Source organism: Coregonus clupeaformis, chromosome 5 (assembly GCF_020615455.1).
Source record: "Coregonus clupeaformis isolate EN_2021a chromosome 5, ASM2061545v1, whole genome shotgun sequence".
In the NCBI taxonomy this organism is placed as follows: Eukaryota; Metazoa; Chordata; class Actinopteri; order Salmoniformes; family Salmonidae; genus Coregonus; species Coregonus clupeaformis.
Window position 1 is genome coordinate 25,001,789 of NC_059196.1, and position 25,059 is coordinate 25,026,847.

Sequence of the window (25,059 nt, forward strand, 5' to 3'; positions counted from 1 at the left end):
CAAGGTCTAGCCTGTTCTCAAAGATAAGGGTGACACATTGCAAAAAAGCATAATGAGATTATATTATATTTTTCCATCTAAAGATTGAAAGCTCGTCTTCAGTAATAATCTCTGTTTTAGGTCTGATGCTACCAGCTGCTGTTGGCCACAGATAAACCAAGAGCGTTGTCTCGCTGTGGTATTTTATTCATTGTCTTTGGGTGGTGTAAATATTGTGACATACCCCTTGAATATTGTGCGTAAGAGTATTATTGGAAATGTAACGTCTGACACCCAGGCTGCGTCCCAAATGGCACCCTATTCCGTATATAGTGCACTAATTTTGACCAGAGCCCTATGGATGCAGCCCCAGATATGCCTATTGTCTTGTTTGCATACACATACACAAAAAAATAAAAATATGCACTCATGACTGTAAGTCGCTTTGGATAAAAGCGTCTGCTAAATGGCATATTATTATTATTATTATTGTTTGGGTAGGTAATATTAGAGGTTTTACACAAGTTTGAAGTTAAGTGAAGAGAAGTCTCTCAGACTTGGCTGAGCACAACAATAACATGTTTTGTTGCTGGCAGGCAGCAGGCCTTCAACCATACAGCCACATGTTGTAGCTGGCTGTATGGTTGAAGGACCCCCTCCCCCTCCCCCCCCACTCCCCCCTTCTCTCTACCCCCCTCTGTCCCTCTATGTTCCATAGGAACTACAGTCTCTTGACATTCCTTTCCTGTCCTGACAGTCATTCCACTGATTAGAGAGAATATAGAGGAAAGGCAATGCTCTTGACAGATGAAAATATGTTGTGCAGCCTTGTGGTAATAGCAGTATTTAGCTGGTGGTTAGCATGCAGCGTTAGGAGTGTTGTCCCAGTTTTGTCACGGTTCAGACAGACGACAAGAGGACCACAATTGCGTCACACCAGAAAGTTTATTAAAACTTAAGGGAAAAGGGAAGTAGGGAGTGAGTGAAGGCTCCAGGGGTTATTCCGTCCAATGTGCTGGGTCTGTGCCCCCCCCCCAGTGGCAGCGATGCGTCCGATGACGCCGGTGGTTGGTGGTCCAGAAGTCCGGGGTCGAAGAGTAGTCAGGAGTCGTAATGGCAGAAAGCAGGTCTGGTTTTCCTGGGGCAGAAGAGTATCCAAGAATCAGGCAGGTCCGGGGTCACAAAACAAGGGTGAGCCAGAAGCGCGAGCAAACAGGTTCCGGGTGTGAGCTTTGCAGCCGATCTGACAAAGGAGAGCTGAAAGACAGGACTTTAAATACTGGGAGAGGTTAGTGGGTAATGCAGCGCAGCTGGCAGAGTAATTAGAGCCGAGCAGAGCAGGGACAGGTGGAGCTAGTTAGGCTGAGTAGAGAGAGAGTGGTGAGCAGAGTGGAAGATAGTGGAAACAAATTAAGGTGGTAACCCGGTGGAGTGAGAGGGCTCATGACAGAACCCCCCCCCCAAGGGACGGCCCCAGAAGTCCCAAGAGCAACACCACGCCGGGCGGGAGGAGGGGAGCCGGAGGAGGGCTAGAACTCCTCCGAACGGTCCGAGCGAACGTCCTCATCCTCGGAGGAAGCCGGAGGGCCGTGGTCGGGAGATGGGACAGGTCCCGAGACAGGATCAGGCACAGGACAGGAAGCCGAGCGGGCAGGACGGTTAGGGATCCCTCTGGGGCGGCCCCTACGGATTGCAGGTTGATCAGGATGCCGTTGGTGGAAGGCGGTGATGAGAGTCCTATCCACAATCCGACTAGCTGGCACCCAGGTCCTTTCCTCAGGTCCATAGCCCTCCCAGTCAATGAGGTACTGGAGACCCCTACCCCTCCGTCTGGACCGAAGCAGGCGGCGGACGGTGTAAACCAGACCACCATCGGCGAGCTGTGGAGGAGGAGGACAAGGCGCAGCAGGGACCAGCGGACTCTCATGAATGGGCTTAATCTTAGACACATGGAAAGTGGGGTGCACCCTCATGGAATTAGGCAGTTGGAGCCGGACAGCAGTTGGGCTAATCACTCTTATGATAGGGAATGGGCCAATGAACCGAGGTGCCAGCTTTTGCGACTCCACCCTGAGTGGCAGGTTCCTTGACGACAACCACACCCTTTGACCAACATGGTAGGTGGGAGCAGGGATTCTCCGACGGTTGGCCCCGGTAGTGTAGCTGGCAACGGATCTGAGAAGTGTGGCTCGGGCTTGTGACCAGGTGCGGCGACATCGACGGGCAAAAGCAAGTGCAGATGGGCAAGTAACCTCCCCTTCCTGGCTGGCAAATAGAGGAGGCTGGTATCCATAAACACATTGGAAAGGGGACATACCGATGGCAGAGCAGGTCAGAGAATTGTGTGCGTACTCCACCCATGTCAATTGCTGCGACCAGGAGTGGGGGGTTGCGTGAAGTCATGCATCGCAGTGCCTTCTCGAGCTCCTGATTTGCCCGCTCTGACTGCCCATTGGATTGGGGATGGAATCCGGAAGTCAGACTGACTGTGGCTCCCAGCAGGTGACAGAACTCCTTCCAAAAAGCGGAGGAGAATTGTGGACCACGGTCAGAAACTACATCCTTTGGCAGTCCGTGGATCCGGAAGACGTGTTCCAGGACCACCTGGGCGGTCTCCTTGGCGGTTGGGAGCTTGGGGAGGGGAATGAAGTGTGCCATCTTGCTGAATCGGTCAACTATGGTGAGAATGACGGTCATGCCACTTGAAGGGGGGCAGCCCCGTGACAAAGTCAAGGGCGATGTGAGACCAGGGACGTCTGGGCACAGGCAGGGGCTGCAGCAATCCGGCTGGGGGCTGGCAGGACGACTTGTGTTGGTTGCAGATGGGGCAGGCTTGGACGAATTCCCGTACATCCTTTCTCAGAGAGGGCCACCAGAACCTCTGGGCGAGCAGGTTGTAAGTGCGGGTGGAGCCAGGGTGACAAGCTAGGCGGGAGTCATGTCCCCACTGAACGACCTGGGACCTCAGGTTTTCGGGGACAAAAAGGCGGTCAGCTGGGCAAGTGCTGGGACCGGGCTGGTTACGGAGAGCTTCCAGCACCTGTTCCTCAACAGCCCAGGTCAGAGCTGCTACGATGCAGGGACTTGGCAGAATCGACACAGGATCCTTGGAGGGGTTGTCATCCTTCTGGAATTGACGGGAGAGGGCGTCTGGCTTGGTGTTGCGTGATCCAGGCCGGTATGACAGAGTGAAATTAAACCTGGTGAAGAACAGGGCCCAGCGGGACTGCCTGGAGTTCAACCGTTTGGCCGTGCGGATGTACTCCAAGTTCTTATGATCGGTCCAAACGAGAAATGGAATGGTGGACCCCTCCAGCCAGTGACGCCACTCCTCCAAGGCAAGCTTCACAGCCAGCAGCTCTCGGTTCCCTATGTCGTAATTGCACTCAGAGGGGGACAACCGACGTGAGAAAAAGGCACAGGGATGGAGCTTCCTATCCTCCGCAGCCCACTGAGAAATCACAGCACCAACTCCCACATCCGAGGCGTCCACCTCCACAATGAATTGCCGGTCCACATCAGGCATCTGGAGGATGGGAGCGGAGGTGAACCTTACCTTGAGGGTACTGAAGGCCTTGTCGGCTGCTGGGGTCCAGGTGAAGGGTTGCTTGGTGCTGGTTAGAGCAGTGAGAGGGGCAGCAACGGTACTGTAGTTCCGGATAAACTTTCTATAGAAGTTAGCAAACCCCAGAAACTGTTGCAGCTTCTTTCTGTTCTCCGGAACTGGCCATGAAGTGACTGCTGATACTTTGGCAGGATCCATTTGGATACTTCCCTCTGCCACTATGTACCCCAGGAAGGCCACTGTCTTGACGTGAAACTCACATTTCTCTGCCTTGGCGTAGAGGGAATTCTCCAGAAGACGATGAAGGACTTGCTGGACATGGCGGGTGTGTTCAGACAGGTTTCTGGAGTAGATTAAGATGTCATCCAGGTAAACGAAGACAAACTTGTTTAACATGTCCCGCAGTACATCATTCACTAGAGCCTGGAACACAGCAGGAGCATTGGTGAGGCCAAAAGGCATAACCAGATACTCGTAGTGGCCTGTTGGTGTATTGAATGCGGTCTTCCATTCATCTCCCTCCCGGATCCGCACTAGGTGGTAAGCGTTTCTGAGATCCAACTTGGTAAAAACAGTGGCTCCCTGGAGCAACTCAAAAGCAGAGGTGAGCAGAGGGAGAGGGTAACGGTTTTTCACTGTGATGTCGTTGAGTCCCCTGTAGTCGATGCAGGGGCGAAGAGATCCGTCCCTCTTCCCCACAAAGAAGAAGCCAGCACCAGCCGGAGATGAAGATGAACGGATCAATCCTGTGGACAGAGAGTCATTGATGTAGTCCTCCATGGACTTTCTTTCAGGAGCAGACAACGAATAAAGACGACCCCTTGGAGGGGCTGTTCCAGGGAGGAGGTCGATGGCACAGTCGTACGGTCGGTGAGGGGCAGAGATGTGGCTCTTGCTTTGTTAAACACTTCTCTGAGACCATGGTAGCATTCTGGGACATGGGAGAGGTCAGGAGCGGAGTTAGTAGGTACTGGCCGAGGGGGTAGTGCGGCAGCAAGCAGGCAGGTTCGGTGGCAGTCCTCTCCCCACTCCCTGATCACCCCGGTCACCCAGTCGAGCTGAGGGTTGTGCCGGGCGGAGCCATGGGTAACCCAGGATGAGGGGTTGGCCTGGAGAGGGGAGCAGGTGAAACTGGATAGTTTCTTGATGGTTTCCGGACAGACCCATCAAGACCGGGGCCGTGACATGAGTGACCGATCCGAGTAAGTGTCCGTCCAGTGCCCGGGCAGGAATAGGAGGTGTCAAACGGAGGTTCTCCAGTCCCAGTTGGCGTGCCAGCTTGATGTCCATTATGTTGGCTTCGGGCGCCAGAATCCACCAGAGCAGCCAGGGTGTGAGTTGAGTCAGAGAGGCGGAGGTGAACTTGCAGCAGGGGTTTGCGGTCGGAGGACTGGATGGTCATTGAGCTCAACCGGACTCCCCCTATGCCCGGTGAGCTTCGGCTTTTAAAGGGCAGGTTACCACACGATGTCCATCACCTCCACAATAGAGGCAGAGGTTTGAGGTGAAGCGGCGCTGGCGCTCTGCAGGAGTGAGAGAGGCTCGCCCAATCTCCATAGGCTCAGACTGATCAAGCTGACTTGGGTGAGTGGCAGTAGCTGACAGGAGCCCAGTCGGATCTCTCCGAATGCCGGTAGTTGGTGGACCTTGGCGCCCCCTCTCACGACGACGGGTCTGTATCCTTCTGTCGATCCGGACAGTCAGTGCGATGGCTTCATCAAGAGTGGAAGGCAGTTCATGGGAGACCAACTCGTCCTTGATATAGTCAGCCAGGCTATGGAAGAACGCGTCCACCAACGATGGTGTGTTCCAAGAACTTCGTCTTGCCAGGGTTCGGAAGTCGATGGAATGGTCTGCGACTGTACGTCTGCCTTGTCGAATACTGAACAGTTCACGAGACGCCTCTGCGGTTGGTGAATCCAGGTCAAACACCTTCAGCATCTCCTCAGCAAACAGGTCGAAGGTTGCACATGCGAGGGTTTGACGTTCGAACTCTGCTGTTCCCCAGAGTCGAGCTCGGCCCGTCAGGTGAGTGATGGCATACCCGACCTTAGCCCCCTCCGTGGCGAAGGTCCTTGGCTGCAAGGAGAACTGAAGTCGGCAGCTAGTCAGGAATGGCCGGACCTGGGTAGAATCGCCGTTGAACCGCTCGGGGTTTCCAATCTTGGGTTCCGGGGCAGCGGCTGCAATGACCGGGGCAGGTAACTCGGAGGCAGGGCTGGGGGGCAGACTGGCTGGGGTAAGGTTGGTGAGGAGTTGGATGATCATGGCGAGTTGTTGTTGCTGCTGCTGGGACTGCTGCTGGTGCTGCTGGAACTGCTGATGCTGTTGGTGGCCGACCTGAAGCAGAGAGGTGATGTCGCCGCTCATGCGGCCTAGCTCTCTCTCAGTGTGTTCCAGGCGTAGCATGGCGGTGGGTTGCTCAGGTTCTTCGGTTTCCATGTCGGGGGAAGTGTGCGCTGAGTCCATGATGGTCAGATCGTACTGTCACGGTTCAGACAGACGACAAGAGGACCACAATTGCGTCACACCAGAAAGTTTATTAAAACTTAAGGGAAAAGGGAAGTAGGGAGTGAGTGAAGGCTCCAGGGGTTATTCCGTCCAATGTGCTGGGTCTGTGCCCCCCAGTGGCAGCGATGCGTCCGATGACGCTCGGTGGTTGGTGGTCCAGAAGTCCGGGGTCGAAGAGTAGTCAGGAGTCGTAATGGCAGAAAGCAGGTCTGGTTTTCCTGGGGCAGAAGAGTATCCAAGAATCAGGCAGGTCCGGGGTCACAAAACAAGGGGTGAGCCAGAAGCGCGAGCAAACAGGTTCCGGGTGTGAGCTTTGCAGCCGATCTGACAAAGGAGAGCTGAAAGACAGGACTTTAAATACTGGGAGAGGTTAGTGGGTAATGCAGCGCAGCTGGCAGAGTAATTAGAGCCGAGCAGAGCAGGGACAGGTGGAGCTAGTTAGGCTGAGTAGAGAGAGAGTGGTGAGCAGAGTGGAAGATAGTGGAAACAAATTAAGGTGGTAACCCGGTGGAGTGAGAGGGCTCATGACAAGTTTAGTGGGAGATTTATTACTGAATGAGCCCTCATCTCATCTGGTGCCCTGGGGACCCTAAAGGTGTCTGCATGCTTCCCATCCAAAACAGTTTGCGCATATATTACGACAACATTTTGTGATGTTTTTGATCGTTTTGGTCTTTGGTAAGGTTTTTTCTGCTGTTCGTGCACACATTTTTTCTCAAGGCAAGCCGAAGTCGGTAGCCGAAGTCTACACCCCTTCGTCGGTGATTGGTCAACAGTAGAGATTGTTCAATGAAGTATTTGTTGTCATTCAATGAGAGACTAATAGTTTTCATGCACATTTTCGCACTTGAGAAATACTGCACCAAACATCTTAGTTAGATATAAAATTGCGCGACTAAGATCTTGGCAAAAAGATCAAAATGTATGACAGATATCTTGAGTTATCTTAGACTAATTCTGACAATTTCTTCTGTCTACAGAGTCTCAAGATGGACAAACAGTACTATTGCCGCTTTCTTCTTGTTTTTCAAGCAAATGTCTGTCAATCACGACCTTGTCCAATGGGCTCTCTGTTAGAGGGAGGGAAGTCAGGTTTGCTGTCTATATACTGTACATCAGCAGAAGATGAAGAGGTGTGGGGTAAAAAACACGTCATAAAGGAAAATTAAATAGAAATAACCAGTAGAAACATTGTAATCAACTATAGCGGAACAGCAGTCTCCTGTTTCTGGCCCTGGAATGCTTGCATCTCTAGCTGTTGGTTGTGTTTGGCAGCCTCGCCTAGGCCCTCCGACCATGTCTTCACATAGCTGTCATAGAAGCCTGAGGTTTGGGGAAACGGCTCTACATTGCTCACCGCTCACCAGCAGAGCAATATCCCATCAACCCTGCCTCCTGAATCACACACACACACAGACACACACACACACACACACACACGGCTAGATACTAGGTACTGTCATTACATTAACCAGTTAGGATTGAGACAATTAAATAAGCTCTTGTGTTTGATGTATTTATTTCCCAGTGCTCAGTGTGACTGTGACTTTCTGTTAGGTCATGTTCAGTTCTCTGACTGACCCTGCAGATTCTATAGTTTCTATGGCTATGTCCCAAATGGCAACCTATTCCCTATTTTGACCAGAGCCCAATAGGGTGCCATATTGGACGCAGACAGGGTCTAAACCAAGCTCTGCATAGCACGGCTCGACTCAACTGCTTTTCACCCCAGGTGTCCTCTTTTCCCTCATTTAGTCTTTCCAACTCTCTCTCTCTCTCTCTCTCTCTCTCTCTCTCTCTCTCTCTCTCTCTCTCTCTCTCTCTCTCTCTCTCTCTCTCTCTCTCTCTCTCTCTCTCTCTCTCTCTCTCTCTCTCTCTCTCTCTCTCTCTCTCTCTCTCTGACTTAAATCAAACGTTTCAGTAAACCATCTGAAGCACTGTAGGCTACGCTGTAAAGGGGTTACCGTGCTCATTGGCAAGTACATTTCTGTATTTCATATTGCAGTGTATATATACTGTTATCTAAATACAGTATCAAAGCAAGCACTGTGTAATGACACACAGTACAATACCGTAAATGTATTGTATTATCCTGTGAGAAAGTAAATGCTACTGTAATCATAATGGATGGTTGAATTAATGAAATTTGTTGAGGGGAGATGGGGTTTGTATTTCACAGTATTTCGCTGTAATTACCTGGTATTGCTGCGAGCAGGCTGCTTTGTAATAATATGTTTACACATTTCAGTGAATATTTGGTGTTTTATATCACTTGCACTTCTAGAGCCTTAACAAAGGCTTCCAAACTGGGAGCGACTACAGGGCAGAAAATACCAAAAGGACATGGCAAAATGCTCAACCCTGCTGCCACTCCAATCTGTTCCATATACATTTGAAGTTGATGGGCACTATAACCACATGAGTTAAATTGGTACAGCCTTCTCACTAATGGGTGCAACAAATACATCCCATTACAAGGCACACCTCAAAATATGTTAATGAGCCAGAAACAACAATACCATGCACCTACTAGTGGTCAAATGGTTTTTGGTGCTCCAGAAATATGGTACGGTACTGCATTCTGTGGGGTGGAATTACAGTACCATTCGAAATACAGCAATTATTTCCCTGCCCACAACATTTTCCCACAATGGACCATAATTTACAGTATGCTGCAGTAAAATGTTTCACAGTATTTTCCTGTTTATAATACCCCAAATGACTGTATAAATTACAGTTTTCCATTACAGTGTACTAGTTATCTGTCTCTAAATATGAAGATAGCAATTTATGATGCTGGATCAGGATACAGAGGAAATGGCAAAGAGGAGAGAGAGAGATGGCACGGAAGAGAGAGAGACAGACAGAGAGAGAGATTGAGATGTAGAGATGGGGGGTGTAGCAGGGAGGAGAGAGAGACAGACTTTAGAATTTTATATTTTGTTATTGTGACCTTCTAATTTATTTATTGCCAACAGCATGCATGTTTTGGAATATTTATATTCTATACAGGCTTCCTTCTTTTCACTCTGTCATTTAGGTTAGTATTGTGGAGTAACTACAATGTTGTTGATCCATCCTCAGTTTTCTCCTATCACAGTCATTAAAATCTGTAACTGTTTTAAAGTCACCATTGACCTCATGGTTAAATCCCTGAGCGGATTCCTTCCTCTCCGGCAACTGAGTAAGGAAGGACGCCTGTATCTTTGTAGTGTCTGGGTGTATTTATACACCAGCCAAAGTGTAATTAATAACTTCACCATTCTCAAAAGGGATATTCAATGTCTGCTTTCGTTTATTTTTACCATCTACCAACAGGTGTCCTTCTTTGTGAGGCATTGGAAAACGTCCTTGGTCTTTGTGGTTGAATCTGTGTTTGAAATTACAGATCATTGTATGTGTGGGGTACAGAGATGAGGTAGTCATTCCAAAATCATGTTAAACACTATTATTGCACATAGAGTGAGTCCATGCAACTTATTATGTGACTTATTAAGCAGATTCTTACTCCTGAACTTATTTAGGCTTGCCATAACAAAGGGGTTGAATACTTATTGACTCAAGACATTTTATCTTTTCGTTTTTAATTAATTTGTGAACATTTCTAAAAACATAATTCCACTTTGACATTATGGGGTATTGTATGTCGGCCATTGACACAAAATCTCAATTTAATCAATTTTAAATGTAGGCTGTAACACAACAAAATGTGGAAAAAGTCAAGGGGTGTGAATATTTTCTGAAGGCACTGTATTCACCTGAACAACAAGCTCCGTCCCACCTGCTGCAACATGCTCTGCCAGCTTTGCAATCAGATGGAAAATTCCTTCCTTCCGAGGTGAGAGGGGGGAGAGGTGGGACGGGGGGAGAGGAGGAGAGGTGGCGAGGTGGCGAGAAGGGAGGGGGAAGAGAGGGAGGAAGAGGTGGGAGGAGAGGGGGGGATCTATGTCATAATGGCTGTGCAATTAACAGGCATGTTTGAATGCTCAGCGTGATGTCAGATCCCACCTTCCCACCCCTCTACAGTACAGGTCAGACAACAAACATGTGAGGTTGCATCCCAAATGGCACTCTATTTCTAGTCAAAAGTAGTGCACCATAGGCAATAGGCCTAGTTCCTGTATTATGTACAGTGGGGAGAACAAGTATTTGATACACTGCAGATTTTGCAGGTTTCCTACTTACAAAGCATGTAGAGTTCTGTCATTGTTATCATAGGTACACTTCAACTGTGAGAGACGGAATCTAAAACAAAAATCCATAAAATCACATTGTATGATTTTTAAGTAATTAATTTGCATTTTATTGCATGACATAGTATTTGATCACCTACCAACCAGTAAGAATTCCGTCTCTCACAGACCTGTCTTTAAGAAGCCCTCCTGTTCTCCACTCATTACCTGTATTAACTGCACCTGTTTGAACTCGTTACCTGTATAAAAGACACCTGTCCACACACTCAATCAAACAGACTCCAACCTCTCCACAATGGCCAAGACCAGAGAGCTGTGTAAGGACATCAGGGATAAAATTGTAGACCTGCACAAGGCTGGGATGGTCTACAGGACAATAGGCAAGCAGCTTGGTGAGAAGGCAACAACTGTTGGCGCAATTATTAGAAAATGGAAGAAGTTCAAGATGACGGTCAATCACCCTCGGTCTGGGGCTCCATTCTCCACCCTCCGAGGTGCTTTATTGCTATTATAGACTGGTTACCAACTAAACCAAACAAGTATTTTTGCGTCATACCCTTGGTATATTGTCTGATATACCACAGCTTTTGTGGTCCTCTGTAGCTCAGCTGGTAGAGCACGGCGCTTGTAACACCAAGGGAGTGGGTTCGATCCCCGGGACCACCCATACACAAAAAAATGTATGCACGCATGACTGTAAGTCGCTTTGGATAAAAGCGTCTGCTAAATGGCATATTATTATTATTATTATTATCTCACCTCGTGGGGCATCAATGATCATGAGGAAGGTGAGGGATCAGCCCAGAACTACACGGCAGGACCTGGTCAATGACCTGAAGAGAGCTGGGACCACAGTCTCAAAGAAAACCATTAGTAACACACTACGCCGTCATGGATTAAAATCCTGCAGTGCACGCAAGGTCCCCCTGCTCAAGCCAGCGCATGTCCAGGCCTGTCTGAAGTTTGCCAATGACCATCTGGATGATCCAGAGGAGGAATGGGAGAAAGTCATGTGGTCTGATGAGACAAAAATAGAGCTTTTTGGTCTAAACTCCACTCGCCGTGTTTGGAGGAAGAAGAAGGATGAGTACAACCCCAAGAATACCATCCCAACCGTAAAGCATGGAGGTGGAAACATCATTCTTTGGGGATGCTTTTCTGCAAAGGGGACAGGACGACTGCACCGTATTGAGGGGAGGATGGATGGGGCCATGTATCGCGAGATCTTGGCCAACAACCTCCTTCCCTCAGTAAGAGCATTGAAGATGGGTCGTGGCTGGGTCTTCCAGCATGACAACGACCCAAAACACACAGCCAGGGCAACTAAGGAGTGGCTCCGTAAGAAGCATCTCAAGGTCCTGGAGTGGCCTAGCCAGTTTCCAGACCTGAACCCAATAGAAAATCTTTGGAGGGAGCTGAAAGTCCGTATTGCCCAGCGACAGCCCCGAAACCTGAAGGATCTGAAGAAGGTCTGTATGGAGCAGTGGGCCAAAATCCCTGCTGCAAGACCTACAGGAAACGTATGATCTCTGTAATTGCAAACAAAGGTTTCTGTACCAAATATTAAGTTCTGCTTTTCTGATGTATCAAATACTTATGTCATGCAATAAAATGCAAATGAATTACTTAAAAATCATACAATGTGATTTTCTTTTTTTCACAGTTGAAGTGTACCTATGGTAAAAATTACAGACCTCTACATGCTTTGTAAGTAGGAAAACCTGCAAAATCGGCAGTGTATCAAATACTTGTTCTCCCCACTGTAAATATGTCACACCACACAGAAGTTTATAGCAGGAAAAACACAGTCAAACAACAAAAGAAAAGCCTTACAATGTATGACAGTTCACCACAAGGAACCACAAGTCAACCCACCACCACAGGAACAAACACAACTCCCTTTAGTCATGCTGTCTGCCAGGTGAGGACAGAAGAGGACCTGAGGTTTTGGAGAACAATAGTAGTAGATGTAGTCACAGTGAGTCAGAGAGAGAGAGAGAGAGAGAGAGGAGGTCCAGAGTAGTGATGCGGGTTGACTCATAGCCCGCAGTCCACGCAGTTAGGCCTGTACCAATGGGGCGGACGGGTTTAGGTTCATTAAATATTGTGTGGATGAAGGGCGTCTGGGTGGCGTGCAGGTTGAATAAAGAGAAAACAATACCTTTAAAAAAACATTATTTTAGGCTAACTGTACGCGCTCCAAATTGCCTACACGCCAATGTCCAAATGCTTTTGGAAACGGGCAGAAATAGTTAACTTCAATCCAAAAGGACAATGTCGGAGTTTAATTCAATAAGAGAAAAGCTGCTAAAGGAGAGTTGAAAATAAAGAGAAGGGAGGACCAGAAAAGTATTGTTTGGGAACAGCCTGGTCTCACAGACTAGACGTAACCAGCAAAATATTTGGTGAAGTGGTAAAAGAGGATGATAGCAGTGTCAGCTATGTTATGTGTGATGATTGTGAGGCACTATACAAATTCGACAGACACAAGACAAGGACTTCAAATAGGCCTATGGCAGGTCAAGGGAACAGTAGCCTACTGTTCACATGGTTTAAATGGAAACTGAAATCTGGACACTGACTGTAGGTCAATAACCTTTCACACATCCTTAATATTAACTCCTGCAGAACTAAGCATTTCTTGCTGTAAAATTATACACAAAATGTAGGCAAAATTTTGACTATGGAACAGGAGTGAAGAAATAGACTATGATTTCTTTCTTTCAGCGTCTGGAGAGAATGCAAATGCTCTGTTAGATACCATCTGTATAGGTGTTTATCAGCGTCATATAAACTGATAGTATTTCAACCACATAAAAGATTCATCCAAGCCGAACTAAAATCTTATCAGAAACATGTTGGGTTGTTTTCACAGCTTTCTATTTCCTTACAACCGGAACAGAAAATCTTTCCCGTATTGTTTTAGATATTGCATTTTCTTCCAGGTCCCTAAACATCTTTGCTTCTAGGGCAACATTTAATGACAGAAGAGAAGCTGCATGTATCTAATTATAAACAAATTGACAAACAAATATCCTACGAAATCGGAAACTACAAGCAAAAAAATATTCTGCACCCCCTGTCAAAAGATTGTTGCGCAGTCTTTGACTGTAGTGCATTTTCTATGTTTGCTGATTAGGGTCGGGTGCTGGACTCAGATTTTCACTTTATCACACATAGTTGGGCAGCTGCGGATGGGTTATTTAAGCAATAAGGCCCGAGGAGGTGTGGTATATGGCCAATATACCACGACTAAGGGCTGCTCTTATGTACGATGCAACACGGAGTGCCTGGATACAGCCCTTAGCTGTGGTATATTTGCCATATACAACAAACTCCTGAGGTGCCTTATTGCTATTATAAACTGGTTACCTACTTAATTAGAAGAGTAAAAATAAATGTTTTGTCTTACCCGTGGTATACGACTTTCAGCCAATCAGCATTCAGGGCTCGAACCACGCAGTTTATAATAGCAATTGCGGGTGGGTGCAGGTGAATAAAAAGCTGACCCGCACACCACTAGACCAGAGAGTTTTGTAGAACAATACAGTGAGTCATAGGTTGCATCCCCGGCACCCTATTCCCTACATAGTGTACAACTTTTGACCAGAGCCCCCTGGTCAAAAGTAGTGCAGCATATAGGGAAAGGGGTGCCATTTGGGACGCTGACATGCTGTAGTGTGGGCTTGCCAGACAGCTCTGTAGTCTCACAGTGGGAGAGACATTGTTGTTCAGTGTGTGTGTATGTGTGTATGTGTGTGTCTTGTATGGGATTAGGGAGACCATGCCGAGCTGCTGAGCAGTTGTCTCAACACCTGTCTCTCCCATTGTCTCTGCTACTACACAGACCACACCAGACATGCACCCATACATGCATGCACACACACACACACAGTCAGGCCGGAATATCAGAACCACAGGAGAGGACAGATGCTCATCCTACCGTACATGTTGGTGCCAATAGAACTTCCTGTTTCACTGTGACACCATAGTCCATGTGTACCATAGACCCAATGTATATGATAACTGTTCACATCCACTAGGTGTTGTTCCACTTCCATTGTTGTTGTGGTGTTACACTAGAGTAAGTCAGTGTCAAGACAAAACAACACAGCAGAATGATTTATAATCGTCAGCCATTTCCATCCTCTTGCCACAGCCACTCCAGTCAACACAGTCATAGGATGCGTCCTATAGGGTGCCATTTGGAACCCAACCATAGGCTTGTGTCAACAAGCTGATGTGATTAACCTATAGTGAGGTTATCTTGATCAGGTTAAAAGCCCTGTGTCCTACAGGCCTGCAGTAATTTAATTGCTCAATGAAGCCCTGAACTGAACTCTGCCATTGATTCTGTCTAATCAGCTCTCTGTATAATGAGACTGTCACTCTGCTGCACCTGAGACCAATGCAGCTCTCTCTCCTCCTCGCTCCTCCTTACTCCTTTCTCCTCCTCTCCCCAGAGCACTGGCCTCCCACAGCAGGGGTAGGTATAATAATCCGTATGACATGCACACACACACCTGCACACACACACCTGCACACACACACACGCCTGCACACACACACACGCCTACAGTATTTAACCCCCTAGTACCAGGCTTTAAGTATAGCCTTGTGGCCCACAGTAAACCAGACAGCCAGTGACCTTGACCTAGCAGTGGTCTGCCAACAAGCCAAAGACAGACATGCAGACAGATAGATAGATGGAGAGACAGAATTACATAAAGTACTCACTGTGACAACAGTAGACTGATCAAGTCATTTAATTGAAATCATCACATTAAAACATCTATTAAAATAATGATTACACTTTTCAGCAAATAAGAGCTGTAAAATTAGCTAAATATAATAACTCATCATGGTTACTTACCCCTCCCAATCTCCTCCGTCAGTGTGTGTGTGTGAGGAGGTCAGTGAGCAGTGAATGTCCTGTCCTGTTGGTACGACTGCAGTGTGAAATCTGTATGAAATGCTGCCACTGTCCTGTCAGCTGGTGACAAAAGCGACCATCCCCCTTCAATCAGACACACACATAAACACACACGCACACACACACACGCGCAACACATACACACATACATACACATACCAGCTTAATGGGAGGGGTGTAGGGGTTCTTCCAACTGATTTAAAATGTACAGAATAATCTGGAAAGAGAGTGATAGAGGCGGAGGGGGAAGAGGGAAGGAAATAAAAAGAGGGGAGTCCGGAAAAAGAACTGAATGACTGACAGCTTCATCTCATTTACATGCACTTACAGGGGCCCCCAGCCCTCCTCTCCCTCTCTCCAGCTCTCCTCTCCCTCCATCCACTCCCTTCCTCCAGCCCTCCACTCCCTACCTCATCTCCTCCTCCCTCCCTCCCTCTCTCCTCCTCTCCCTCCATCTCTACCTCCTTCCTGCCCTCCACTCATCCTCCCATTGTTCTCATCTACAGGAGCAGCATACTATTACTACCAGGCTATGTACCAGCATACTATTACTACCAGGCTATGTACCAGCATACTATTACTACCAGACTATGTACCAGCATACTATTACTACCAGGCTATGTACCAGCATACTATTACTACTAGGCTATGTACCAGCATACTATTACTACCAGGCTATGTACCAGCATACTATTACTACTAGGCTATGTACCAGCATACTATTACTACCAGCCTATGTACCAGCTAACTATTACAACCAGGCTATGTACCAGCATACTATTACTGATATAGTAGGGACAGACAGACAGACAGAAAAAAGAGACAGACAGACACAGAGAGAGAGGGGGGGGCAGAGAGAGAAACACAGAGAGAGAGAGACAGAGGAATCCTGCAGCCTGCTCTAACGGTTGCAGCTCTCAGTCAGTCTGGCTGGCTGGTGATGATATAAGAGCAGAGTTATCTGAATAATTATATGGTGATTTAAATCAACAGCCTGAGGCAAGATATTAGAACATCCAGCCTCTTCAAAAACACAGCACTGCTTCAGGAGGAACACAGATAACAGGAAAAACAACTATTCTGTCAGGGTCCGTGCTATCCGGGATCCTTGGGACATCCATAACCCCATTGACGTTTTTAAATGGTTAATATAAGGGTTAACGTTAGGGTAGGGATGTCCCAAGGATCCCGGATAGCACTGAACGTTCTGTCAGGGTACATGGATACACTGTCTGCAAACCAACACATATTCCCAAATATTCTAAAACAGCCCTGTTTTCTATATCAATATGACATGCCATTGATGAACAGGCTATAGGCCTATAATACAACTGGGGATGGCAAGAAGTGACCTGACTGCTGACTTGTTTCCCCCCTGGATCTGAACATTGCTTACCCCCTGCTCAACCCTTCATCTGGGCCTCAGTCGGAAGGGATGTGGACGGCTCAGGTGAGGAAGGTGCGCATGGAGACTTGCACTTGCCTCTGTGGATAACTGTGGAAGATCTTTTACCCAGAACTGTCAATAGGCTAACTGAAATGTTTTGTTTTGTTGTTTTAAGAGCATCTTTGAGATTCTTGCTGTAATGAAAAGCGCTATACAAATTAAATCTATTATTATTAGAATGACTGGTCATTCGTTCCATACCAAATAAATATGATAATATTGTGAACTAAATGTGGAGAAAAAGTAGTAGGCCTACATATATACTGAACAAGAATATAAACGCAACATGCAACAATTTCTAAGATTTTAATGAGTCACAGTTCATATAAGGAAATCAGTCAATTCAAATAAATAAATTAGGCCCTAATCTATGGATTTCACATGACTGGGAATACAGATATGCATCTGTTGGTCACAGATACCTTAAAAAAAAGGTAGAGGCATGGATCAGAAAACCAGTCAGTATCCGGTGTGACCACAATTTGCCTCATACAGCGATACGTACTACGCCATACGTCTGCTGTTGTGAGGCCGGTTGGACATACTGCCAAATTCTCTAACATGATGTTGGAGGCGGCTTATTGTAGAGAAATGAACATTCAATTCTCTGGCAACAGCTCTGGTGGACATTCCTGCAGTCAGCATGCCAATTGCATGCACCCTCAAAACTTGAGACATCTGTGGCATTGTGTTGTGACAAAACTGCACATTTTAGAGTGGCCATTTATTGTCCCCAGCACAAGGTCCACTTGTGTAATGATCATGCTGTTTAATCAGCTTCTTGATATGCCACACCTGTCAGGTGGAAGGATTATCTTGGCAAAGGAGAAATTCTCACTAACAGTGCTGTAAACAAATTTGTGCACAGAATGAGAGAATTCAACTTTTTGTGCATATGGAAAATTTTTGGGATCTTTTATTTCAGCACGTGAAACATGGGACCAACACTTTACATGTTGCGTTTAAATTTTTGTAGTGTAAATCTCCTGAGGCATACATACCAAGACAAGCTGAAGATGTCCCGTGTAGCTCAGTTGGTAGAGCATGGTGTTTGCAACACCAGGGTTGTGGGTTCAAATGTATGCACTCTCTAACTGTAAGTCACTCTGGATAAGAGCGTCTGCTAAATGACTAAAATGTAACAATGTGTAGCTCTCTCTGATCACATAAGTCTGTCTCACCTGTTATAGGCTGTCATCATGAGTGAGGTTGAGAAATGGTTTGATAGCACCATCTAATGGCCAAACCCATTCATTACTGTGGGAGAAAAACAGTAGGCTATTGTTAGAGATGGGGTTCACCCAGGTGTCCTACAAATGGATATAATTTACTTTAATATCCCAGAGGGGACCTTTGTCTGGGACAAAGAGGGACATCATCTGGTGTGCATCATGTGATTTTAACCTATTATGAGTAGGCATTACCCGCCATTTTTTGCAGACAGAAATGCAATGAGTCAACACGATTCCTTCTTAAATTTCTGATTGGATACAATAAAGCAAATCCTAATCGTAATGTATGTTTATGATATGAACTTGTAGGAGACTTGGGACAGAAAGGGAAGGGACAGACATACATCTGTATTATCCAGGGTGGAGGGGACAGGGAGGAAGATAGGAGTCCAATAAATCTAGACCAGCTTCCAATTGGATCATACAGGGTTGTATACGTTTGTTACATTTTTTGGGACAATCTCTGAAATTATGTTCTGAAATACTTTATTAAAAGTACCCCAAATAAAAATATTTTTTTTACATTGAAAGCAATAAAACAACATGTGCACAAATTAGATAAGACAATGTATTATACAGAAAACAAAGCCCATTTAATTCACCAGTAGTCATCAGGATCAGCAGTACAGGGCATTACAGAGCATTAAGCCTAATTTACACCCTACGCAAGTACGCAACACAAGCAATTAGCAATTGCGTTCTTGCATTGCGTACATGCATAGGGTATACAGTACACATTGAGTTAGAGATTAGAACACCTCCTTTATAATGAACAGTTGACCAACATGTCTCTGATGTTCGTCTGTTGGTGGCAGCGGTGGGATCTGTTCATATGTTTTACGGTCTGGAGCCACGGTGGACATAGCACTCAGAGGCACTGAGGCACGCAATGACAGACACATCAGTGACAGGCCAGATCGGGTGTCTGTTGTTCAGAAGCTAACAGACACCAGTATGACGGTAACGTTGTCGGCACATCCTCTCCTCACTGCCTCATTAGCCAGTCTCTGACATGCTGCTTCATAGTGGCCCTCCTCCTCAGTCTGCCCCTCCTTCCTCTCAACACTCCCATTCTGAAAATAACAACAAGACGGTGTCACACACACACTCCAAACACACAGCCACACACCCCAGCAAACACACACACACATACTGAGACATCTTTTTGACATAAACACACATTGTGAGCATGATGTATACCTGCAGGACGTTGAGAACATATTTAACAGCTTCCTCTGCAGAGAACACTTTAAACAGACCATCACAGCCCAGGATAATGAACCTGAGAGAGAGAGAGCGAGAGCGAGAAAGATCACCCATCAGTCCACCAACAAATTAAATGTGCCTTTCCAAGCCCAAGTCATGTCAGTTCAGTGACTACTTTAAGGAAGGGAGGGGGAAAAATGCATTTATAAAGTATTGGAACAGGGCCTGACTGGGAGTACCTGGTGTAGTGTTACCGATCATTGGTTGAAACAGTCAGTGTCTTACTTGTCATTGGTTGAAAGAGTCAGTGTCTTACCTGTCATTGGGTGTAAGCTGACAGCGCCTGAGGTCAGGTGTGGATATGACTCCAATGCGTTTGTACTGTCCATCTCCTATAGACCTGGACACTTCCAGCACCCCAAGGACTCGCCCATCCCTGGAGCAACACACACAGCAGCAACCATGGATAAAGTGTTGATAAAATAGTTATTCCTCCTCACAGAGCAGGTCAAGGATATCACTAGTACTTATCAAAGAGTATTTTTGTTGTTGATGTTTTTTTCCAGGCACAGATATAAAGAGAAAAGATATGAAAGCCCAGTGAAAGCCAAGTACCTAACGGTGCCCCCAGCCCGCTGGATCCTCATGCGCTCCTCGTAGATGGTGGGATTGTGTTGCTTACTGAGCGCCAGAGTGACACACTTCCTGTCTCCGCCCTGCATTTCCTGTTCCATCCGACAGAGAATCGCCTACAGAGAGACAGAGGAACAATGTTACAAGTGAGGAAGGTTACTACAATGCAACAGAATCAAACAGCAGCTTCCTTTAGCAATATCATCATTGATGATGGCTAAATAAACAGGTTGAAACTAAGGTTATGTATAAAATTGCACCTTATTTCCTACTGCATTACTTTTGCCCAGGGCCCATAGGGGTCTGGTAAAAAGTGGTGCACTATATACGGAATGTGTGAGCAGAGCAGCACCTTACCCTGCTGTCTCCCAGGTTGGCCACATACACCATGTCATCCACCACTAACATACAGGTGGCTGTAGAGCCATCCTTCCAGGCAGGCTTCCTGTGGGACCAGACCAGACACACTGTACACATCGCTTCATACATTCATCCATGTAGAACAGATTAGTTCATCAGTTTATAGGGCTTCTAAAATACTCCCAAATGGCACCCTATCCCCTACATAGTGTACTAATTTTGACCAGGGCCCATTTAGGACACACAGCTATGTAGGGAATAGGTTGTCATTTGGGACTCAGCCATAGTAATGCACAGACATGCAAAGCACTTACTAGACATCCGTGTTGCCTCCCACAATGTTTCAATGTTCCAGCTTAACACGTCTGTACCTAATAGAATGTCAGTTTGGCATAGAGGAACTACGTCACTACCTACGTCACTGCCTTATCCGCTTGAATAAAATACTAAATAGTAGCTAGCAAGATGGAGATCACAGAGGTATTTTTAATGAGTGCATTTTGCAAGTGGCTAGTTTACATCAACTACCTACACTGAAACCACAAACTTTGGTTTCGAATCACAACGTTCTGGCGTGTCTGCCTCGTGATTTGTTTGGAGAGTTGTCTGTCTGAAGAGGACCCACCCCGGAAATTATTTTTTTCCCTTACCAAGAGAGTCTGTCATAACTACCATACCCTAGTCACTGCTGTTGCCTAGGGTCGGGTTTAAGAGACTAAGCACTTACTGGCTGGAGGCTTTTTTCAGGAAGTCTTCATCTGTCTGTCGGAAGGTGTCTAGTAGGCACTTCTTCACCAGTTTGTCCAGGTTCTCCGTTTCTGCTGTGGGAGGAAACACAATATGCATTAGATTTTGATGGATCTTCTAGAATATTGTGAAGAGATAATACCGCTAGAAATGAAAGCCAAGTTTATTGAGGATGAATAGGCATGTGGTCTGAGTCTCAAGCATTAACTGATGTATATTGAATATGTGAAGAGATAACACAACAAATAAATGCAGCCCAGTATTTTGACAGTGAAGAGGGGATCTGAGTCTCTCCATTCACCTTTAGGGAACTTCAGAGCCAGAGTGTGGTGAAGATGTTCGGCAGCGAAGCGAGAGGCTCTAGCTCCTCCATGGCCATCGAACACAGCGAAGTAGGCCAGACGAGACCTACAGCACAGACAGTAGTGTACGTCACTTCACTGGAGCACACCTTCACACCATCCAGGTCCTAACAGACTGACACTCCCCTATGTTAGAGAGAAGGGGACTTTGGATGTGTCCCAAATGACACCTTCTTACCTATATAATGCACTACTTTTGGAGCCCTATGGAAGGTCTGGTCAAAAGTAGGATACTACATATGACTGGCAATTGGGTGCCCTTTGGGACGCATCCTGACACTGCCCTGAGTCAGAGAGGGGACTTACACTGCAGTTGGAAGGGTGGACAGGCAGGTTTTCATGTCAGATAGGAGAATGTGAGCGTCCTGCATCTCCTCTCTCTCTCCCCTCCGAGCGGCTACATACCCCTTCAGTATAGGCACACCTGGGGACACAGAGTGATCACTTTCACTCAGAGATTGATCATCTGGGGACACAGAGTGATCTCTCATAGGTAGTAATAACTCTAAACCGAGACACTGACGGACAAGACAGACAAACATAAAATAAGTGACATACTGCACATTCATGTGGAAATGTCAAAAACCTTTACAAACTTTCTTTTCTTCTAGTTTTTGTTCTTCCACCACCTCATCATCATCAGGTGCTTCTCTTTTCCTCTTGGCCCCCCTGTCATCCAGCGGTGATGGACATGTATTCTGTACCGAGGCTTCACCTGATGCATGGCAGACCGAGACGGACAATGAAGGGGAAAGAAAGCTATTCATTCATCCACTGCTAACTGTTAACAACATAGCTAGCTAGCTGTTCCAGCATGGCTAACAAGTAGCTACCTAGTCGGGAAACCCACTGCACTGGGCCTACTAATGACTTGCTATTCTGATTTTAAAAAAACGGTTTGATAATATTTGTTCATGTAACGTTAGCTAGCTAGCTAGCTAGATGTGGTTGCTCTCTCTGTCTCTGTGCTAGATAGCAGTTGACTTGCTAAATTGGCAGTTGACATGCTAACCCAAACAAGGCTAGCTAACGTTAGCTAACGTCACATAACAGGATAATGTAATGTTAGCAAACACATTATAGCAGAGACTAGCTAGTTTGGTTAGCATTAGCAAGCTAACGTTATTTGATTACGACACCTTGAAACATGTGTAATGTGTAATTAATGAAACATGTTTAATGTGACATATGAAGTTATCTACCTGCGCTTTGGGTTGGTTCTGGAAGATCATCAAATAAATCCATCTTGAAGAAGGCGCTCTCGCTAGCTTGCTGCTTCTGACTTCATTCAGAGGCGCTCGCAAGTACAGTAGCTAACGTTAGCTAGCTAATGAACAAGCAATATTAGCACATCTGCAATATTTAATCGTGACGTATTTTCTAAAAATGTTGCCTATTTTCTATGAGCATTTAGCTAATTAGCTAGTCTGATATGTATATAGCCAGATAAAAAAAGCTAAATTAAACTTTTCTAGTTACAGAAAACATCAGAATTTATATTTCATATATGGGTTTGTTTTCTTTATATTGTATGTCAGCGTTGGTGGTATAGTGGTGAGCATAGCTGCCTTCCAAGCAGTTGACCCGGGTTCGATTCCCGGCCAACGCAGTTGTTTTTACAGTCTGAGCCTGCATTCTTTGTGAAAGCATTTTGGCTTTAGGCTATACAAACAATTTTCTACATCTTTTTTTCAACAAACAATAAACCCGCACAAAAGTGCCAACAATGCAACATTGAATGAAGATGGTCGAAAAGGGTTGTAATGCTGCCTTCAACCACCTGACGACGCCCGACGATTTTGGTCTCTAGTGGAACTTAGAAGCTATGTCCCCCCCAAAAATGTTTGCGTCTCCGCAGCAACGTTAAGAGATCTGGTTTTCGTATTTTGCCTTCAAAATGAAATGTCCGCGGGGAAAACGCTATGCGTATGATACAAAATTATATATATATATTTTTTAATTGAACATTTTATGTCCCCCCCACTTCTAAAGCCAAAGTTGCACCCCTGCTAATAATAATAATGTAAAATTAACAAATGTACAGAAAGACCTGTGTGAAGGACAATTTACAGAGGAGGAACTTCTTGAGGCAATTCAATATTTTCAGTCTGGAAAAACACCACGTCTTGATGGTATTCCAGTAGAGGTATATCAGACCTTTTTTGATGTACTCAAAGGTCCATTATTAGCATGTTTTAATTTCTCCTATAAAAATTGTAGACTTTCAGGTACTCAACAAGAAGGTCTGATTTCAGTACTACTGAAACAGGACCCAGGTGGTGAGTATAAAAATCCAGTCCATTAAAAAAACTGGAGGCCTCTTACACTTCAATGTTGTGATGAAAAAATATTGCCGAAATGCATAGCACATGGAATAAAAAGGTTTTACCAGATATTGTTCTTCATGATCAGCCAGGTGTGAGGGAAAATGTTGTTGTCTGAAGATATAGCATTGAATTGTACACAGCATCTCCTCTCCCTCTATCTTCGTTTGTGCAGGTGACTCTGACCTCCTCCTCAGACCAATTGGCCGTACGCCCAGAACATTGTTCTGGGAACCTAAAGGGATATCTCAGTTTCAAGGTCTCAGTTTGGAGAGAAGAAGCCTTGTGAGGTATTAGTCGGTCACATGCAGGAAGCAAACGTTAATTATGAATTAATGCTGAATAATGAATCACATGACCCCCTCCTTAGGACCATCTGGCAGAACGCCCAGAATATGTTCTATAAGTTAAGATAGGAGACAGTGCCAGACACATGCAGGAACCAACCCTATGAACCATGCCTATGTAACTTGTCTGTGTAAGCAGTATATAAGAGATCTAACGGGACTACCCCGACGGAGCTCACTTCAAACCGGTACTTTATGCATCTAAGTTTGACTGTGACCTCTCAGCTTGCTGTTAATAAATAATGATTAATTTAAGATTTACTTTGATTGATTCTGCCTGCGGAGCTTTCCAGTGAGGGTCTGCGAGGAAAACCGGTGGTGCATTTTATGAAGCGTGAGAAAATTCCCATCTGACCAAAAGACGACGAGGACCCACCCAGACCATACCTTTACTGTGAGCTGCCCAGGAGGAGATACATAATCCGCGAACAATTGAGGTACATAGCAACTGAATTTCAGTAAATCAATTTAAATGAATCTGTTTAAAAATATATAATAATAACAAATAAAACTGAACAATTAAAATGTACCCATAGTCTTATGGTGAGAAGGCTATTCACTAGTCTTATGGTGAGAAGACTAGAGCGGGGGTGAGTAATGGTACCATGGAAATCCCCGCTGACAGCTGTCTGTAGGCATTTATTGAAGAAGTCTCTACGTGGTCTGCAGTCACTACAAATAGCACAAGTTGTTATTGAGCACAGGGTGTTATTTTATATGTATAGGAAGTAACGGCAAGAGAACCGTTGAACATACATATGGTGCATAGGAAGTAACAACAAGAGATTACTGAGTCTATAGGCATTTCTGGGAATTGTCTATGTGGTCTGGGACCACTGTAGTCAGGGACTACTGAGTGTGTTTGGGAATAGTACTAAGTGAATGTGGATGTGAGAGTTGTGTGAGTGTGGAAAGGATGTGTTAAGCTGATTGAAATTTGGATAATAAGAGATATTAGTGTTAAGAGATTTACATTTGGATAATAAGTGGTAAGCTGAGTTCAACAAAGGATTTACATTTGGGATAATAAGAGATTGAAATTAGGATAATAAGCTGATTGAAATTGTATGTGTGTATAATGGGTTACTAGAGATTTGATGAAGTAACAATAATAATAATATACAACTTGCACAGCCACACGTAGACGTACGTAAGTGGTGTACAAAGTATTAAGAGAAATTAATAGTATAATGGGTTACTAGATTCGATAAAGTAACAAT

The 25,059-nt window shown here is 45.7% G+C and overlaps 2 protein-coding genes and 1 non-coding gene across 4 annotated transcripts in view; 1 reads left to right on the forward strand and 2 right to left on the reverse strand.

Moving 5' to 3' along the window:
• Positions 1-15,190, reverse strand: part of LOC121565543 (stAR-related lipid transfer protein 13-like) — a 138,234-nt gene extending 123,044 nt beyond the window's left edge. Inside the window, exon 1 of the mRNA XM_045213679.1 lies at positions 15,122-15,190. The gene's annotated coding sequence lies outside the window, so the exon portion shown is untranslated. The remainder of the gene's footprint in view (positions 1-15,121) is intronic.
• Positions 15,191-18,431: 3,241 nt separating this feature from the next.
• LOC123485077 (integrin-linked kinase-associated serine/threonine phosphatase) lies at positions 18,432-22,556 on the reverse strand. 2 transcript variants are annotated; one of them, XM_045215939.1, is made up of 10 exons: positions 22,371-22,556; positions 21,761-21,883; positions 21,475-21,592; positions 21,108-21,214; positions 20,787-20,880; positions 20,057-20,144; positions 19,682-19,815; positions 19,383-19,502; positions 19,061-19,142; positions 18,432-18,933 (listed from the first exon to the last, which is right to left on the reverse strand). In XM_045215939.1, exons 1-10 carry the CDS (start codon positions 22,411-22,413, stop codon positions 18,793-18,795), a joined length of 1,050 nt encoding a protein of 349 aa, XP_045071874.1. In that variant the 5' UTR covers positions 22,414-22,556; the 3' UTR covers positions 18,432-18,792. The 2 variants fall into 2 exon arrangements, with proteins under 2 accessions (XP_045071874.1, XP_045071872.1); XM_045215937.1 differs by having other exon boundaries at positions 21,755-21,883; positions 22,371-22,554.
• A 149-nt stretch (positions 22,557-22,705) lies between these two features.
• trnag-ucc lies at positions 22,706-22,777 on the forward strand. Its single transcript has one exon. It is a non-coding gene; the product is annotated as a tRNA-Gly (tRNA).
• Positions 22,778-25,059: the final 2,282 nt, after the last annotated feature.

Excerpts from the sequence above, each read along its gene's own strand:
- LOC123485077 (XM_045215937.1), bottom strand. The coding sequence starts at position 22,413 with ATGGATTTATTTGATGATCTTCCAGAACCAACCCAAAGCGCAG. Across the intron at positions 21,593-21,754 it reads AGAAAAGAAAGTTTGTAAAG|GTGTGCCTATACTGAAGGGG; the intron begins GTTTTTGACATT and ends CTGTGTCCCCAG. Across the intron at positions 20,881-21,107 it reads GGCTCTGAAGTTCCCTAAAG|CAGAAACGGAGAACCTGGAC; the intron begins GTGAATGGAGAG and ends TTCCTCCCACAG.